This window comes from Saccopteryx leptura, chromosome 7 (genome assembly GCF_036850995.1).
Source record: "Saccopteryx leptura isolate mSacLep1 chromosome 7, mSacLep1_pri_phased_curated, whole genome shotgun sequence".
NCBI lineage: Eukaryota > Metazoa > Chordata > Mammalia > Chiroptera > Emballonuridae > Saccopteryx > Saccopteryx leptura.
Window position 1 is genome coordinate 18224914 of NC_089509.1, and position 20303 is coordinate 18245216.

At 37.2% G+C, this 20303-nt stretch overlaps 1 protein-coding gene across 3 annotated transcripts in view; it reads left to right on the forward strand.

The window, feature by feature from the left end:
- Nucleotides 1–20303, forward strand: part of RAB3GAP1 (RAB3 GTPase activating protein catalytic subunit 1) — a 69285-nt gene that overhangs the window by 34006 nt on the left and 14976 nt on the right. For all 3 annotated transcript variants that reach the window (XM_066346302.1, XM_066346303.1, XM_066346304.1), the window contains 10 exons: nucleotides 1248–1329; nucleotides 3791–3859; nucleotides 5485–5558; nucleotides 8355–8447; nucleotides 8868–9037; nucleotides 10957–11043; nucleotides 12760–12932; nucleotides 14740–14794; nucleotides 15026–15382; nucleotides 18921–19058. In XM_066346302.1, coding sequence (XP_066202399.1) covers nucleotides 1248–1329; nucleotides 3791–3859; nucleotides 5485–5558; nucleotides 8355–8447; nucleotides 8868–9037; nucleotides 10957–11043; nucleotides 12760–12932; nucleotides 14740–14794; nucleotides 15026–15382; nucleotides 18921–19058 — 1298 coding nt within the window. The remainder of the gene's footprint in view (nucleotides 1–1247; nucleotides 1330–3790; nucleotides 3860–5484; nucleotides 5559–8354; nucleotides 8448–8867; nucleotides 9038–10956; nucleotides 11044–12759; nucleotides 12933–14739; nucleotides 14795–15025; nucleotides 15383–18920; nucleotides 19059–20303) is intronic.

Genomic DNA, 20303 nt, shown 5'->3' on the forward strand with positions numbered 1-20303 from the left:
CTTAAATTTGAAATCTTTGTAATTTTATTCAAAATATGATATTGTTGATTTCATTGCCTTTATCAATTTTTTTTTGTTTTAAATAAGCGCTCAGACCTGTGGTGGCGCAGTGGATAAAGTGTCGACCTGGAAATGCTGAGGTCGCTGGTTCGAAACCCTGGGCTTGCCTGGTCAAGGCACATATGGGAGTTGATGCTTCCAGCTCCTCCCCCTCTTCTCTCTCTGTGTCGCCTCTCTCTCTCTCTGTCTCTCCCTCTCCTCTCTAAAAAAAATGAATAAAAAAAAATAAAAAGCGCTCAATTGTTTTATGTTTGACAATCTGTCTTTGAAAGCTAATATTACTTAGAAAGCATTTCCCTGCTGTGGAACATGATATGCTGTAAATTACTGTGTAGGGAATGACTAAAATACCTGTTTTTAGAATACTATAATAAGAAAAGCTATCATAAGCTGAGGATAGACATGCAGAGAACCTTATAGAGTTTGAAGAAGGGAAACCAGAAAAGGAAAAAAAAAATGTTTATATACACATACACTTATGATGGGAAGACCTGTGGAATATTTTACTTTGATTTGCGTTTGATAAAAATGTAATTAAAATCAATTTACCTGCGTGGCCATTGAAAGACTAATTAATTCAACAATCATTAATTATTGATTTATAATAGGACTAACTGTGCTATGGACATGAATATGAACAAGACATCACCTAGATTCTAGAAAACCTTAGCCTGGTGGGCATAGAGCCAATTAAATGAGGTTTCAGTTCCTGGGTGTCACTCACATATAAGTGAATTATATCCAAGTTCATCTAATAAGAAATTCAATACAAGATTATAAATTATTACAAGGATTTCACCAGCTTGAAAACATATTTCTGTCTCCCTCAAAGAGAAATTAGAATAAAATAATATTTTTCACTGTTTATTTTTATTCCAAGTAGTTGGTTATTTTATAGGATTGAAAATAATAAATTGGTTCTCTTGAGTAATATTTAGGGAATATTTAAGAAGGTTAAAATTAGAATGCATGACTTGAATTAACATTGGATAAATAGGAATTAAGTGTATCCTTTTACTGTAACTTTCTTGGGGGAATTCTTTAATACTTGATATTTGCTCTCAAGTATTATGTATGTGCTTTCGATGTAGTCACTTTTAATCTACAATGTTCCAAAGGGCTAACCTAACTAATTACTATTACTTTCTGTTTTGCTCAGTAATGGAAAAATACTTACTTTTGTTTAGATATAGATGCTCTTGTAGGAGGAGAAGTTGGAGGCCTGGAGTTTGGCAAGTTACCATTTGGTGCCTGTGAGGATCCTATTAGGTGAGAAGTTCAGTCTATCATTTGAATTATAGGAATTCATTTTTAAAATTATATTAATACTGATTTTACTGTGCTTTATAATGTAGCCTCCTGGAATGAGTATAGTACTGGAGAAAGCTCTTTGATTAACAATATGTCTATCTTTTTTTTTCTCTGTCACTTAAGTCTACATTTTGGGAAACATTTGAAAAATTGAAAACACAGAGAATGTTACATATAACACTACACTGTTGTGGAGAGCTGGCCCTGCTTTCTCAGTTAATTCTTTTTTTTTTTTTTTTTGTATTTTTCTGAAGTTGGAAACAGGGAGAGACAGTCAGACAGACTCCCGCATGCGCCCGACCGGGATCCACCCGGCACGCCCACCAGGGGCGATGCTCTGCCCACCAGGGGGCGATGCTCTGCCCCTCCGGGGGGTCACTCTGCCGCGACCAGAGCCACTCTAGCGCCTGGGGCAGAGGCCAAGGAGCCATCCCCAGCGCCCGGGCCATCTTTGCTCCAATGGAGCCTTGGCTGCGGGAGGGGAAGAGAGAGACAGAGAGGAAGGAGGGGGTGGGGGTGGAGAAGCAAATGGGCGCTTCTCCTTATGTGCCCTGGCCGGGAATCGAACCCGGGTCCCCCGCACGCCAGGCCGACGCTCTACCGCTGAGCCAACCGGCCAGGGCCTCTCAGTTAATTCTAAACTGTACTGTGGATTCAATCTCAGACTGGAGTTGCCAATTAATAGAGCACCACCAAAGATCAGAGAAATAATGTAATTGGCTCTTTTGGCTTCGGTACACTCCTAACATAGGAAGTGAATTTAGAATCTAGACAGAAAACGTTTCACTATATTTATAATCTCACTACTCGTAGGGGATCACTGATTACAGCATGATATATGTGCTTCCAGTTGTTTTTCCTTATGCATGAATTTTTGTTTATTATGTGCAACAAGGGTCTGTAAGACCACCCTCAGGTCGGTGATTTGTTAAGAGGACTCACAGCAGTTAGCAGTTGTGCTTGTGGGTATGATGTATTACAGCAAAAGAATACAATGTAAAAATCAAAGGAAAAAGGCACTTGGGGTGAGGTCCAGAGCAAACTAGGCACAAGTCTCCTCTCCCAGTGTGGTCACACAGGACAAACTGTGTTCTCCCAGGAGTGAACATGTGTAGAAAGGCTGTCTACCAGGGACGCTCATTAGAGGCTCAGTGCTTGGGTTTCTATCCAGGCTGGTCAAGTAGGCATCCTCTGCCTAAAATGTATCAAAAAGAAAGCAGATATTCACCTCAGCCATATTGTTGACACAAGTAGTTTAGGCACAATAAGTCACTCTTATCAGGGAATGGTATGAACTGTTCTAGAATCCAAGTTCCCAGATGCTAAGCCAGGGGCCAACTTTGCAAGTAGTTCTTTCTAAATATCATACCTGCTCTATTAACTGGTTTTTTTGTAAAATATGTTTGTATATTTTATAAATGTATATCATCTTCTGTATTTTTGGGGTTTTTTTTTATTTTATTCTTTTTCATGAATACTCTTTGAAACTTAATATTCATTTAATAAGAGTTCAGCAAACTATGACCTGTGGATCAAATCTTGCCAGTAGCCTGCTTTTGTCTAGCCATTGAGCTAAGAATAGTTTTTATGTTTTAAAAGGTTTTAAAAGAAAAAAATAACCATGAATATAAGAAAGACTACATGGATCACAAAACCTAAAATATTTACTTTCTAGCCCTTTGTAGAAAAACTTTGCCAACCCTCACATAAGTTTTTTTTTAAAGTTACATGTAATTCACATACCATGAAAGTCACCCTTTAAAAGTGTACATTTCAGTGGTTTTTCATATTTACAGAGTTGTACAAACATCATCACTTTCTAATTCCAGAAAACTTTTACCAACCCAAAAAGAAATACCTCACCTCTTACCTGTCATTTCTCCCAATCTGCCCAGGCTCTCCTGCCATATATAGGCAAATACTACTCTACTTTCCCTTTCTATGGATTTGCCTATTTGGGACATTTCATGTAAATTGCAGTGTACAGTATGTTTCCTTTTGTGTCTGGCCTTTTTCCACTTAGCACAGTGTTTTTGAGGTCCGTCCATGTTGTAGCATAAATCAGTACTTGTTTTTCATGGCTGAATTTGCCATTGTATGGATATTCCACATTTTATTTAACCGCTCATCACTTGATAGACTTTTGGGTTATTTACACTTTTGGGCTATTATGTATAGCACGGTTTTTTAATGTCTGCAAAGAGATTTACTTTATATGGATGTACTACCATTTGCTAAATTAGTTGTTTCCATTTTAATTGTATAATAATAATACCACTTTTAACATACTTGTATGATATGTATATCTCTGGTTATTTACTTAGGATGCATTTCTAGAAGTGGAATTGCTGAGTTAAAAGATATATACACACACAGTATTAAAGCTTTTGGGTACATTTCATGTTCTGTTTATTTTTAGTGAACTCCACTTAGCAACTACATGGCCTCACCTGACTGAAGGTATCATTGTGGATAATGATGTTTATTCGTAAGTATATAAAGAGTAGTACATGGAGACTCAAACATTTCAGTAGAATAAATTAACTGCCAAGTAGTTGGCAATTTTCTTTTTCCTTTATATCAGTTTCTGATAAGGTTGGTTTTCCTCTTTTTAAAGATCACTTTTTAGACTGATTAATATGTATTAGAGATGTGTTTTAAGCTGCTGACTTTGGGGATGTGATCCTTAGTTCAGAGATAATGAACAATCTGAATCTTACTTGGTTTTAGCAAAGATGAATCTGACCTGTTTGAGATTTAGTGCATAATTCCCTTGAACTTTTCTTAGCTGGTTTGAAGCATTTCATGAAGTGCTTTGAAGAAATGATTTTTTGTTTGTTTGTTTGTTTGTTTTTTGTATTTTTCCAAAGTTGGAAACGGGGAGACAGTCAGACAGACTCCCGCATGCGCCCAACCGGGATCCACCCAGCATGCCCACCAGGGGGCGATGCTCTGCCCATCTGGGGCGTCGCTCTGCCGCAATCAGAGCCATTCTAGCACCTGAGGCAGAGGCCATAGAGCCATCCTCAGCGCCTGGGCAAACTTTGCTCCAATGGAGCCTTGGCTGCAGGAGGGGAAGAGAGAGACACAGAGGAAGGAGAGGGGGTGGGGTGAAGAAGCAGATGGGCGCTTCTCCTGTGTGCCCTGGCCGGAAATTGAACCTGGGACTCCCGCATGCCAGGCCAATGCTCTACCACTGAGCCAACCAGCCAGGGCAAAGAAATGATTGTTATCAGAATGTGTGGGAATAATATTTGATCATTAGATGTCATAAATAATATCCATGTCATATACTCCTTAGCAATGGAAACAACTTGAAAATTACAGTAAGCATTATGCAGGAAGAACATGGAGAAAGAGGAATGCAATTTAAGTACCCTCTCATTCCTGATGCAGAACAGTGAGAAATAGGACATTTGTTTTCGTAATTAAAACAAATATATTATATTTGCTGCTGGTAAAAGAGTATAAGCTTAATCAGATAATTAAGATGGGTATAAAGAAGAAAGACTACCTACAATTTTACGACTTGAAAAACAGCCAAGATAGCATTTTGGGGTGTATCCTTTTATTAATAATTGAGTTATAATTGACATATAACATTATATTAGTTTCAAGTGCATAACATAATGATTTGATATTTGAATGAGGATATATCTTTTTTAAACTTAAATGTATATATTAATTTGCATTATTTATTTAATATATTATTTTACATCTTTTGTGCCAGTAAATGTAGATCCATGTTGTCATTTTAAAATTTGCTGCATAGTATTTTATTGAGTAGGTGCATACTAATCTATGCAATTAAGGAGATAGGGCACTTTTGATCTTAGGTGATTTTTTTTTATTAATAATGCTATAAAAAACATTAAGCTGATTATATATATCTGCTTATTTCTTTTCTTTTTTATAATTTCTAAAATAAAATACTCTCATCAGATTATGCCTATTTAGAATAATTTTTATATGTCTTCTTTTAATTCTTTTGTATTGATTTTGTTTTTTCCCTTTTGTCCATGCAATGGGTTCTTAACATTTTTTTTTTTTAATTCATGAGTATTACAGATTATCATGATTAGGATCTTACATTTATTTTATTTTACATTTTAGTGATTTGGATCCTATTCAGGCTCCCCATTGGTCTGTTAGAGTTCGAAAAGCTGATAATCCTCAGTGTTTGCTAGGTAAGATATATTTTCTTCCTTTCCTAAAATACCACTGTCTGCCTGTCTTCCAGATCTGTAACACTGAATGCAGTCTTTATACTTTATCAAAAAACAATTTTTTATTTTAATATTTTTATATTTGTGACCTTCTTAGTTAAGACCATTAAAAAAAAATCTTTGCCAACAACAGTGAATCCTTCTGGTTACTCTTTTTTTTTTTTTTTTTATTGATTAGAGAGATTGGAGAGAGATTGATTTGTTGTTCCACTCATTTATGCATTCATTGGTTGTTTCTTATTTGTGTCCTGACCAGGGATCAAACCTGCAATGTTGATGTATCAGGAAAATGCTCTCACTGAGCTAGGTGGCCAGGCATCTAGTTACTCTCAAATAGCACTAGCAGGATTTCTCCTTTGTCTTTTAGTTTTGTGGGGTTTTTTTTGGGGTTTTTTTTGTACTTTTCTGAAGCTGGAAATGGGGAGAGACAGTCAGACAGACTCCCGCTTGCGCCCGACCGGGATCCACCCAGCACACCCACCCTGGGGTGTCGCTCTGCCCACCAGGGGGCGTCGCTCTGCCAAGACCAGAGCCACTCTAGCGCCTGGGGCAGAGGCCAAGGAGCCATCCCCAGCGCCCGGGCCATCTTTGCTCCAATGGAGCCCTGGCTGCGGGAGGGGAAGAGAGAGACAGAGAGGAAGGGGGGGGGGGGTGGAGAAGCAAATGGGCGCTTCTCCTGTGTGCCCTGGCCGGGAATCAAACCCGGGTCCCCCGCACGCCAGGCTGACGCTCTACCGCCGAGCCAACCGGCCAGGGCCTGTCTTTTAGTTTTAAACAGTCTACACCTCAGAATTCTCTGATATTTTCTCATGGTCTGAGTTTTATTCTTAAAATGCTGTTATGTCACTTCCTTTTTTTTCTCCTCTGGCATAGTCTGCATCTTCCATTTTAGTTTTGGAGCCCTTTTTGCCTTTTGCTATCCCTCAGGACCTGTGGTATATGATGGGAAGAACACTGACATTTACAATCTCTTCTAGTCCTTTCTAGAGTTGTACCACATATGCAAACCTGTTTTCTGTTAGAGGAAAAGAGATGTAAATGATCTTGTACACCTCATGGAGTTATTTGAAGAACCAAGTGAAATAACAAATAGTTTGAAAAATATTAATTGCTATATAGATAGTATCATATCCCATGTCTAGAATTATCTTTCCCTTCTCATTTTTATAGCTATAGCTCTTTCGTTAAGTCTTCTGAACCCGTCTCCTTTATGTGCTGTTCCATCTTTTTCTTTCTTATGTTTAGTACACATGAAAATATTTTCTCCATTTCTGTGTTCATCCATGCCACCTTCATTCCATATAACCTGATATATTACGATTTATCTGATGGAGTTACTAAATATTTATTGATGACAGTAATGATGCATTTCTTGGGCTATTGCATTCATTATATGCTGTTCATCAAATGCTTGTTTGGTACTTGTCATTTGTGCTAATCGTGAATAAAAAGATTAAAATATAAAAGTCCTGCCATCAGTGAATTTATCTTGGAGTATTAGGGAGATAGCAGAGGATGGACATCAAGAATTTTAAAATTGGATAGACCCTGTTTCAAATCTTAGATCCACCAGTTTGAGCAAATTTTGTAATTTCTTCAAGTCTTAGTAAAAAAGAGATAATAGTACATACTTCATAGGGTTATTATGAGGGTCAAATAAGATTATGTGTGTATGTGTCACATTTAACACAGTGCCTATTGTAAATAAATAGTTTCTCTTGTTTAATCATTGATTTATTAAATTACTAAATTTACTTGTTAATTGTTTTCTAGTTCCTTATCATTCCTCATCCACTGACTTTTGTGGATGGACCTTAAAATTAAAAGTATTCTCATAATTGTTCCATGATCACTCTATATAGCTCTTTGACTTTATATGTTTATATGACTAGATTATAGGATTTTCCTACTTTTCTGAAGTCCAGAAAATGTTCTAGGTTTATTAGATCTAATTAGTGAATTCTAAAACTTTTGCCTGACCTGTGGTGGCGCAGTGGATAAAGCGTCGACCTGGAAATGCTGAGGTCGCCGGTTCGAAACTCTGGGCTTGCCTGGTCAAGGCACATATGGGAGTTGATGCTTCCAGCTCCTCCCCCTCTCTCTGTCTCTCCCTCTCCTCTCTAAAATGAATAAAAAAAGAAAATTAAAACTTAAATGTGTTCCGTATATTATATTGTCATAATTTTGGACTGATGTTAAGGTTTAATTTCTTTGTGCAAATATCTCTTGCAGCTTTTTTAAAGACATCAAACCTTTATTCCCTTTCTTATAACACAAAGCACACCATGAAAATTCAGCTAAAGCTAAAATAACTTTATTCTATGTGATTTCTTAATCCTCTAGAAACATAATTTTAGAATTTGTTTTATATATTTTTTAATGGATTCAGAATTCTAGTGGTGACAGGGAAAAAAACCACTGTCACAATAATATTCTTGTTACTTACACAACTTAATGAAAATAGATGCTGTTTATCTTACTAAGGCACATAGCAAGGACTTAATATTATTAGGTACAGTTACTTTTCTTTCATTCTAGAAGTAATTCTAAGGAAAAAAAGTTACTATCCTGGAATATGAAGAGAAAGGAAGAGCCAGGCTTCATTTGAAATAGGATTAATTTTTGTATTGAGTAGAAATATGACTTTTTTTCCCGTCATTTCTTCATTAATAGTTTTGTAAAAGACATTACTTTAATTTAGATGGCTGATTTCATTTAGTTAGATGTGAAAAATTAGTAACATGTTTTTCTCTGTAGGTGATTTTGTCACTGAATTTTTTAAAGTTTGTCGTCGAAAGGAGTCAACTGATGAGATTCTTGGACGATCCACATTTGAGGAAGAAGGGAGAGGTGACCTACTTTTTTTTAAACTTATTTTCAAATGTGTAACCTTTTTTCTTTGGCACATATTCTATCAACTATTTATCTGTTTTCTTGTTTGAATTAAATTGAGGAAGCAAGTGTTGATGAACTAGACAGCTACTCTTTCTCTCCAGGCTATATACTGAGCTTAAAACATTAAGTGCATTTAATAAGCTCTTTTTACCAAAGCAGGGTTTTAGCCATTTATTTTTTAGGTCCCCTGGGGAGAAATTTGTGTTACACCTTTGTCAATCATACATGCATATAAAGCTGAACATGCGTATTAAAATTTTATAATTCTAAGACTGTAACACTAGTGAAAAGAGTGACTAAATCTTCCGTTTACTCATCATTTTAATCTGCTGAGGTTGGTGACATAATATGTATTCATTTCTGTTCTTCTTATAGAAATTGCTGATATAACTCATGCTTTGTCAAAGTTGACAGAGCCAGCACCAGTTCCAATTCATAAATTATCAGTTTCCAATATGGTACACACTGCAAAGAAGAAAATTCGAAAACACAGAGGTATAGAAGAGTCACCACTGAATAATGATGTCCTCAATACCATTCTCTTGGTAACTAATAGTGTCTTTATATATCTATATACACAGATGCTTTTATTCATCGTATATTCAGTCCTTTCTGTATGGCAAAGAAGAAGGCTTTAGGAGCATTGGAATAGCAGAGGGCTAAGAGCGTGTTGAATAGTTTGGTGGATTGTGTAGTACTTCCAGGCAGTAGCCAGGGACAAAGCTGAAGAGGTAGCAGGTAACCTGCCATTCCAAAGCACTGGACTTCATCATACACTTTCATACCATTATAAGCAATCACCATGATCAGAATTGTGTTTTTGAAAAATTTCTTTCATAGCAGTCCAGAGAAAGCTTTATATTTTATAGTGAGTACTAAAAGGGGATAGGGTGTCTTCCAGGTGAAATGTGTGAAGCAGGCCCAGTCTGGGAGCCTGACCTACTGTTGTGACTTTGAACAAACCATTTAACTTCAGTTTCCTCGTCTGTAAATGAGGCTGGTAAAACCTTGTGAGATTTGTGGGGATTGCCTGGCGTGTAACAGTCCTTCGATGAATGATAGCTATTTTTACTGTAATTGTAGTTATAATCATACATTTGGCAATTTGTGCATTAAGACAGTCTTAGGGAAAACCTTCAAGAGGAGTGCAATGAAAAGAATACTGGTCTTGGCAACTCCATGGTAATCTTATCTCTGTCGTTACTCTGAACAATACGCTTAACCAGATTTTCAGCTTGTATGTCTATAAGACATGGACAGTGATACTTAACTCTCACAGCGATAGAATGGGATTTTGTTTGTAAATGTGCCTAGTAGTGCTGTTGGCACATGGTAATCCCTCTATTTCTAAGAATCTGTTGAGTATGTTTTATAATGCATAGCAAAATATACATAGTAAAAGGAATTTTTAAGTCAGCAGTACTACAAAGCACTTGGGAGAAACAGTGATACAAAGACTGAAAATAAATTTCTGTAAGGGGGTCCCTTCTTCAGAATGTATCTTTAGAGATTTCATTCCAGTTATGTGGCTCAGTTGTTTTATACTCTGAATTTTTCTTTTTTAACTATATTATGCACATGCACATATAAGCAGAGACCATGTAAAAAAGATACATTGGTCATTCAAGTTGTGACTGCTTACTACTTTCTAGGAGTGTCTCCTGAAATGAAGTTATGTCTTAAATATCATACTTTTTTTTAAGAGAGACAGAGAGAGGGACAGTCAGGAAGGGAGAGAGATGAGAAGCATCAATTCTTTGTGCGGTTCCTTAGTGTTCATTGATTGCTTTCTCATATGTGCCTTGACCGCAGAGTGAGTGACCCCTTGCTCAAGCCAGCAACCTTGGGCTCAAGCCAGCTACCGTGGGCTCAAGCCAGTGACCATGGGGTCATGTATATGATCCCATGCTCAAGCTGGTGAGCCCCGTGCTCAAGCCAGCAACCTTGGTGATCTGAACCTGGGTCATCACGCATCCCAGTCCAATGCTCTATCCACTGCGCCACCACCTGGTCAGGTTTAAATATCATACTTTTATTATTTTATATATGAAAACCTGTGGATAATAAAACTACTAACTCATAAAATATGATTGTTTAAAATTTTTCCTTCATAGCTTTATCTTTTAATAATATTGACACTTTTTATAAACTTTAATGATGTCCTTGGATGAGTCTGAAATTAGAGTGAAGAAATTTTGGTTTTGCATTGTTTGGTTTGCAGAACCAGGTTATTACCCTTAAGAAAAGCTTCTGATTTCTAAAATTGGCTTGTCACTAAAACTCAGTATTTTCAAAGAAAAATAGAAAAAGTTTGAGATAATGTAGAACCAACTGGCCAGTACAATAGGAGCATTTTCATTGTTTCAACAGCAAAATTATTAAAAAGTCAAATAGTGCCTATATGAGTAACAAAAATCAACAAATTAGGCAATTTAGTTGAAAGTTGATTTTCTTTCTCCCTTAGTTTTTATTCCCTGATGCTGCTTCTGAGAAACCATTAGATGGAACTTCAACAGACAACAGTAATTCTTCATCAGAGAGTGAAGACTATGTAAGTTGATTAAGTTGATTTGGAGTTTGATAATTAAAATGCGTCTGATTTCTAAGAGTTTGCTCTATTTGTGGTTTAGTAGCATACGGATCTTTTTATTTTAAAAATCAGCTTATGAAAATGTGAGTGAAGGCCCTGGCCGGTTGGCTCAGTGGTAGAGCGTCGGCCTGGAGTGCGGGGGACCTGGGTTCGATTCCCGGTCAGGGCACATAGGAGAAGCGCCCATTTGCTTCTCCACCCCCCCCCTCCTTCCTCTCTGTCTCTCTCTTCCCCTCCCGCAGCCAAGGCTCCATTGGAGCAAAGATGGCCCGGGCGCTAGAGTGGCTCTGGTCGCGGCAGAGCGACGCCCCGGAGGGGCAGAGCGTTGCCCCCTGGTGGGCGTGCTGGGTGGATCCCGGTCGGGCGCATGCGGGAGTCTGTCTGACTGTCTCTCCCTGTTTCCAGCTTCAGAAAAAAAAAAGAAAAATAAAAAAGAAAATGTGAGTGGAGATCATGCTTCCCCTCAGAAAATGACCTATAGAATGTTGGCATCTTTTGAGTCACAGAACTTTTCTGGTAACGATGAAAAAAAGAACATAAAAGCAGAGGCAGATAAAGGTCGGTTGAGGTCCCGGGAGCAGAAGAAAATATAGGGCCCCTTAAAAAAGAGAAAATAAAAATACATGTCAACCATATTTTTAAATAAATAAAAAATATTATGTACTATTAATGTTAAAATTGCACATATGAAACCAAACTTGGTGTCATTAGAAAAAAGTGTCAAGTTGGGGTTTTGCGGGGCCCTTCAGAAGTCGGGGCCCCGGGCATACGCCTGGTGTACCCGCCATTAAACCTGCCTCTGAACATAAAGTACTATTCTATACTATACATGATTTTGGGATTTCCCTCAATTTAAACTTTCTGTAAATCATAAATTTATGTTTTGCAACAGATTTTTTTCTATATTTCAAACAAGAGTGAGTGAAAAACTGTTTAATGAAGTAAAATATGTAGTTTTCATGTTTTTCTTGTTCAGGTCTTTGATAAATTGAGAAATGAGAGTTTAAATGACAGGTATAAAGATGTATCAGTCTTTTATTGTATTGTAATTACTGTTGACAAGTAGATTTCATGACCTGAGGAAGACAAGCAAAGGTTTACATTTTCAGTTTGTACAGTTCTAAGTTTATGTTTTTGGATTTGACAGTAAGTATATACTATTTTTAATTAAAAGGTTTTTAAAGCAACACATGAAATTTGGAATACATCTTGAAGTTTCCACAGAAGAAATTGAAACTTGTAGCTTTAGCCTCATCAAACTATAGCTTCACTCTTTGATCCTTGTAGAAATCTTTTTTTTTTTATTCATTTTTAGAGAGGAGAGAGAGACAGAGAGGGAGAGAGAGGAGAGAGAGACAGAGAGAGAGAAGGGGGGGAGGAGCTGGAAGCATCAACTCCCATTTGTGCTTTGACCAGGCAAGCCCAGGGTTTTGAACTGGCGACCTCAGCATTTTCAGGTCGACGCTTTATCCACTGTGCCACCACAGGTCAGGCCTGTAGAAATCTTGAAAACATGAAACTGTCTAAGAAAATTTAGGCAGTAATATATTAGATACTGATAAAAGCTATTTTGGTAGGCTAGATTAATTTTAGTACTAAAGTCTCTGCCCACACAGTTTTTGATTATACATATAAACATGTTAACAAGTTTTGCTGTTTCTGTTTTGTTAAATTTAGAATCTCTACAATCAGTTCAAATCTGCCCCATCGGACAGTTTAACGTACAAGCTGGCTTTGTGTCTCTGTATGATCAATTTCTACCACGGAGGGCTGAAAGGAGTGGCGCACCTCTGGCAGGAGTTTGTTCTTGAAATGCGTTTCCGGTGGGAAAATGACTTTCTGATTCCAGGGTAATAATTCCATTTCCAGTTGTAGAGATAGGATTGTTTGTTGTTATTAGCAGAATTTGACTTTTCAACCATTAATTCTCTTCTAGGAAATCTGCCCTAAGAAAATGGTAATAAACTTGTCCTGACAGGCAGTGGCGCAGTGGATAGAGCATCGGCCTGGGATGGGGAGGATCAGGTTCAAAACCCCGACGTTGCCAGCTTGAACGTGGGCTCACCAGATTGATCACAGGGTTGCTGGCTTGAGCTTGGAATCATAGACATGACCCCAGGGTTGCTGGCTTGAGCCTAAAGGTCGCTGGCTTAAAGCCCAAGGTCACTGGCTTGAGCCCAAGATTACTGGCTTGAGCAAAGAGTCATGCTCAGCTCCTTCACCCCAGGTCAAGGCACACATGAGAAAGCAGTAATGAACTACTAAGGTGCCACAACCATGAGTTGTTGCTGCTTGTCTCTCTCGCTTCCTGTCTCTCTGTCTCTCTCACTAAAAAAAAAAAAAAAAATGGTAAGAAACTTTGGACATGATTAATATATAGAGGTGTTCACTGCAGCAAATTTATAATAGGGGGAAAAAGTGAAACAACCACAGTATCCAAGAATGGCTAAATAAATGATGATATATCTCTATAATAGAAAGTTAGGGATCCATTACAAATATTTTCCCTAAGAATCTCAAATAACATTGAAAATGATGCTAATATTTATAGTAAGGTAGAATATAGAATTACATACACTGTGCATTTTTAGTTGTGCTGTGGTATAATATTGTACAGAAAATAACTAAAGTGATGCAACCAGTGTCAACAGTAATTTTCCCAGGTGTGAAATTATATTTTTGTTTTGTTTTTATACATTTATATATTTTCTAAATTTTATGTAGTAAACATTTTTTTTTTAGTTTTTCTACTGATTTGAGAAAGAGCAAGTGGGGGTAGGAAATGAGAGAGAGAGGTATCAACTTGTGTTTTACTTAGTTGTTCTGTTTGTTGTATACTCATTGATTGCTTCTTGTACATACCCTGACCAGGGGGGAAGGGGGTTTGAACCAGCAACCTCTGGCATGCTAAGTTGACTCTATCTACTGAGCCACCTGGCCAGGACCTGAACATATATTTTTACAGTTGGAGGGAAATCATCTTCAGAGTTCATAAATTCATAAGATGTTAAACATCACCTGTGATTTTTTTGTATAGTCTTTATTGACATTTCACTTAATCACACAGGGGAGTTTAAGTTTAGTTAGCATAAATATCAATATTGCATAGGTTACTGCTCATTTACCCTTGTCAAAATGGTGATTAATCCAAAAGTGTTTACTCTTACGTTGTTTGCCAGTCTCTGCTTAGCTGGATTCTCTTTTTGCTGATTACTGAGAACTTAGCTTAGAACTAGAGGCAGTCCAGGTGAAAGAGAAGTGTGAAGATTGATGGGTTTTATACTGAGAATCCACTGTAATAATTACGAATTGAAAAAGATAGTATATTTCTTATGGTGTGAACTACTGTATGCTAGCTGCTCCTGGTGTGGATTTAGAGACTTTTTTCATTTTAAGTTTCTATTATCTTGGGAGCTATCACTAGTTTACTATTAAGCTTTGAAATATCTATTTATGTTTGTTATTGAGGATTTGTGGACTAAGGGTAAAATAAAGTTTGATATTTTAATCTTATTTGCTCTATCTCAGTTACTTATATAACTCTAGTTTTAATTTTTTTATCAATATGGCAAAAATTTGTGATAGTATAAAAACTATGCATATGTGAAGCAATTTTACTAAAACTAATCTTTCTTTTCCCACTACTTTATTTAATAGATTAGCAAGTGGACCCCCAGATCTAAGATGTTGTTTACTACATCAGAAACTACAGGTAAACATTTTCCAATGACAGTATGTAAATGTGATCTTGAGTCAATTGAAGTTAAATTTAGGTGTGAATTATAGGCTCTTCTGTTTGTGCTGTCGTAGGTTACTTAACATCACTGTCATTCACAACAAGTACTCGGGAAAGAGTGGAGAATGAAAACTAAATATTCAAGCAGTGGATAGATTTTGATTTTACTGTAACTAATTCAAATATATATATTTCTGTTTTCTTAAGATGTTGAATTGTTGTATTGAAAGAAAGAAGGCACGTGACGAGGGGAGAAAGACAAGTACTTCGGGTCAGGTGACTGACGCACACTCAGGGGAAGCTGGAGAAGCGGGAGACCGTCTAAAAGACACGGACAAGGAAAAGGGAGAGGTGGGGAAGTCTTGGGATTCTTGGAGTGATAGCGAAGAAGAATTTTTTGAATGCCTAAGTGATACTGAAGAACTTAAGGGAAATGGACAAGAGAGTGGCAGGAAAGGCGGACTTAAGGAGATGGCAAATTTAAAGCCAGAAGGACGACTGTATCAGCACGGGAAACTCACACTGCTGCATAATGGCGAGCCTCTCTACATCCCAGTTACCCAGGTAGGACATGAATGGGCACTGTAAGGTTTAATGTTTAAAAATTTGTTGTTTATATAACTTTATCCTAGTAGGAGATGATTGCTTTGGGTAGGAGCAGTTCTTTACACAGTCTGTGTTCAAAGATCTAAAATTTGAAATCTGGCCATAATCAGTTGGCTCAGTGGTAGAACATTGGCCCAGTATGTGGAAGTCCCGGGACTGATTCCCAGTCAGGGCACACAGGAGGAGCGACCATCTGCTCTCCACCCTTCCCCTCCTATCTCTCTCTCTCTCTCTCTCTCTCTCTCTCTCTCTCTCTCTCTCTCTTTTTCCCCCTCTCCCTCCTTCCCTCCCTCCCTCCCTTTCCTCTCCTGCAGCCATGTCTTGTTGGTTTGAGTGAGTTGGTCTTGGATGCTGAGGATGGCTCGGCCTCTACTTCAGGTGCTAAAAAAAATGGCTCCGTTGCAGAACCATGGAGCAGCAGCCCCAGATGGCAGAGCACTGCCCCCTAGTGGGCTTGCCAGGTGGGTCCCAGTTGGAACACATGCAGCAGTCTGTTACTCTGCCGCCCTCCTCTCACTAAATTAAAAATAAATAAATAAATAAAAATTAAAATCTAAACTATTGGGGCTTTAAAAGTCTACCATTTCTGAAATTGAGAAATGTTTTGAAGTTTAAGAGATTGTATCTCATTATGTTTAATGTTATCTGTTATTTCTTAAATCAAGTGGTGAATACTCAGATGTTTTAAAAAACAAAATCCAGTACTGGCCATTTTGCTCAATGGGTTAGAGTGCTGTGCTGAGACACCAAGATTGCAGGTCTGACCCCCAGCATGTGCAGGGCATGTGCAGGAAGCAACCCAAGAACGCACAGCCAAGCGGAACAGCAAGTGAATGCCTTTCTCTCTCTCTCTCTTTCTTTCTTTGTTTGTTTCTCTCTCTCTCTCTCTCCCTCTCTCTCCCTCTCTACCTTTCTCCATCCTTCTCTCCTCTCCCCCACCCTTCCTCTCTCTGTTTCTCTAAAATCAATCAAAAAAAATTTTTAATAAAATCCAAAAATATGGAGGGGAATGAAAAGTAAAAATCCTTTAATTAGATGATTAGTTTTTATCAGTTCAAAAATGTAATTTGAGGCCATTTTACACCATTAGGGAGTAGAACAGCAACAACTCAACACCTACGGAAGAGTAATAATTTTTGTTGGGTTGTTTTATAAGTAGTACGTGAATACGTTTCATTGTGAAAACTCAAATCTAGAAAATGTGAAAGCCACCACCCACTAATTCAACTCTTATTCCTAAAAGTAACCACTATTACTGGTTTGGGTTATAATCTCTCATATCTATTCTATGCATTGATGCAATTGTGTATGCATGTGATACATAGTTTTGTGTATTTTTTGTTTTTAAATGTGTGCATTGGTGTGCAACTTTTTGTTTAATCTATCTTGAAGATCTTTCTACATCATTGCATGTAGATCTACTTCATTTCTTTTTAGTTGCTATATAATATTCCATGGCACGGAAGAGCCATAGTTTATTTTTATTTAACTATTTTTCTCTGAATACACAATATGTCATTTGCAAGTTTTTGCTATTACAGTGCTGTATTATAAAATTCTTATAGTTTTTGTATATTTTGTGTTCACAGATGAGTGTTTCCCTGAGGAAAAAAAAGAAAAATGGAATTACTAGATAAACAGATACATGTTACAGAATTCCTTTTCAAAAAGGCTTCACCTATTTTACAGTCCCATCAGTAGTGAATATAGGAGTAAGGGAATATCATTTCCTCTCTACCTTTCTTTTCTCATTTTCTTGCAGACACCATTATGTATTGAGTGCCTAATGTATGGCAACCACTGCCCTGTTTTAGACCTCAGGAATTTAGTAGCAAACTAAACAGGAAGATTCTTGTACTTGTGGTACTTATATTCATAACTTATTTAATTTTTATAAATAATTGACACACTCAATCATATACTTTTTTGCAAATATAAGCAAAAATAGTATCTCAAAGTTTTAGATTGTATTTCCCTGATTTTTGATGAATCTAGGCATTTTTTCATGTTTATTGGCCATTCTTTCTGGTGACTTGCCTACCATTTTTCTTTAAATTGCTCTCCTGTTCTTACTGATTTATGAGTCCTTCATAGTTTAAATATAAATCTTGCTTTGTATATTGTATATTGTATGTGTTTTTTCCCTAGTCATTTTAAAAAGTATATTTACTTACCAAGTATTTGCAGTATTATAAATAATGCTGCATGGTATTGCTAGAAGTGAAATTACTGCATCAGAGCACGTGATTAGAAATGTTTGCCGTGTCTTGATTGCCAGATTATTGTCTGGGAAGGCTTATACAGTTATATCTTCTTCCACAGTGTTTGAAAGTGCCCCATTTAAGTTTGTTTTAAAAATTAGGATGATACAAGAAAAAGTTATTTTATTTGTTGCTCTGTGTTTTGAATGCCATAGTTTTACCTATGCTTCTACTTTATTTCTTTTCTTTTTTATGTCTATTTTACTGATTTGTTGCTACTTGTACCCTGACCAGGGTCGAATCAGCAACCTCTGCACTTCAGTATAATGCTCTAACCAACCGAGCTATCCAGCCATGGCCCTACTTTACTTCTGACAAATAATTTTGAAGATTATATAAGACAGTGGTTCTCAACTGGGGAGTGATTTTGCCCAGCAGGGATATTTGCAGTGTCTGGAAACATTTTTGATTGTCACGAAGTGAAGTGGTACTACCAGCATCTAGTAGGTAGAGGTGAGAGATGCTGCCTAGCACCCTACAGTGCATAGGACAGGCCCCTGACAAAGAATTACCCAGTCTCAGGTAGCAGTGGTATTGAGGCTAAGAAGTCCTGAAATCTAGACAAAACCTTTGACAAATGCTCTCAACACTTCTACATTACCCTATTCTCTAAGAATAGAAAAGGCCGAGTTTTTCTGGCTTTAACAGCAAAAGCAGGTAACTTTGGTTAGTCTCTTGGATTGTTGTGTTCTTCATATTTCAGATATAAAGTAGAACTTTTCTGAAGCCTTTTGATTCCCAAAACAAAAAACCCACAACTTCATATGGGAATTAATAATTAGAATGTCTTTTGTACCTAAGCTCAAAGCAACTCCTCCAACATAAAATGTAGTTGGGGCTTTTAGTTGGGGTTCAATTAATTTTTAAATATCAATTTTCTTATAATAACCTAGTGATAACATACATAAAATATTATTAGGACTTTATTTTTGTATCATTAATAGGCAGGAAAATGTTTAGTGCACCCTAATTTCTCCATCTTGTAGCCATCAATCCTAACCAAAGGGAACGTGATAATCTTTCTTATCTGTGGGGGGAGACACTGAAAGTCATATTTATTATTAATTTGTTACATTTTTCTGTAGGTTCAAAAAAACTTGTGAATTTCTCTGAATTCTTTTAAATACATATCTTAGGACTTCTAGAGCTAAAATACTTGTGTTTGTTTTATTTTTATAGTTCTGCTTTGTCTACAAAAAGACTCTTCATGACCCTTGTCCTTCTGTGCTCCACAGGAACCAGCACCTATGACAGAAGATCTGCTGGAAGAGCAGTCGGAGGTTCTAGCTAAATTAGGGACCTCAGCAGAAGGGGCTCACCTCAGAGCACGCATGCAGAGCGCCTGTCTGCTTTCAGACATGGAGTCTTTCAAGGTGGGTCACACCAGCAGAGCTCGGGATTCTAGTGTGAGTTATTCTGGGATGAATCTGTGAAAGTCACTCAATAAAATGGTATGAAGACCTGAATATCTGTTTTATTAAATGCTTTTATTTCATTAATAGTTAATAACACCCCACTTCTATCTCCTAAAGGTTATATTCAGAGATACTTCTTAAGTTTAAAAAAGAACAATCTTTGAATAATAGTTACAGGTTGAGAATTGAATAAATTTTATATGTGCATTGGGATGTCTTCCTCTTTTGTGTGTGTTAAGCCAATATAATGCAAGGCTTTTAGGAAACCCTTAGGATTTAACATTGGTTTCTTCATTCAACAAACCTTTGCTATCCTAGTCTGTGACTTGCACTGTGATGAGATAAGAAACACAATATTCAGCCTCAGTAACAGTCTAGTGAGGGTTGTGGGAAGGTGATATGTAAATAATTATGTGATGAGTTCTCTTATGAAGGCAGAGTCTAAAAAGTGACCTGACTCTACTGAGTGTCATGGAAGGTTTCTCAGATGAGTCACCATTTAGGGTGAGTAGGTATTCAGAGTCACAGAGAGTTGTGACATTTGGCCTGTTAGCTTAAAAACCCAGGGATGAAGAAAAGTCTTTTTAAAATTATTTTTGAAAGAAGAGGTAAGTCTATGTGTATTAAAAAACAAAACAAAAAAACCAAGTGGGTAGCCCGTTGGACCACAGGCTTCCCTTGACTTCTGCTGATGCTCTAAACTCTCTCCCAGGCCCAGACTTCCCTCCTTAACCTGCTGCCACCTGGGATGGCCTCCATCTCCCCACTTCATAGCCCCTGCTCAGTCCTGCGTTTGTGCTATGTAGGCCAGCCCAAGTTTGATTTTTTTCCAGCATAAACACCCCATGAAAACCTATGCTACTTTCATCACCCCTGCTAGCAGATTGGTTATAACAAAATGGAGCCTCTTTATTTCCTGCTTGTTTCCCCCATATTTACTAAAAAGAAAAAGAAAAATCTTCAGTAAACCTCTTAAGAACTGTATGTTTTCCTTAAGGACTAAAAAGATTCAGAAAATCTGTTGAGTTCTGTTCTGTCAAATTACCGTATTCTTTGCTCCATAAAACACGGGCATTTTCCTTTCCACTTTTGGGGGGGGAGAAGTGTGTCTTATGGAGTGAAAAATATAATATTTTATTAAATATTTTAACACACCATTTGGTTCAGAATATTTTTTTTCTTATTTTTCTCCTTAAAACCTAG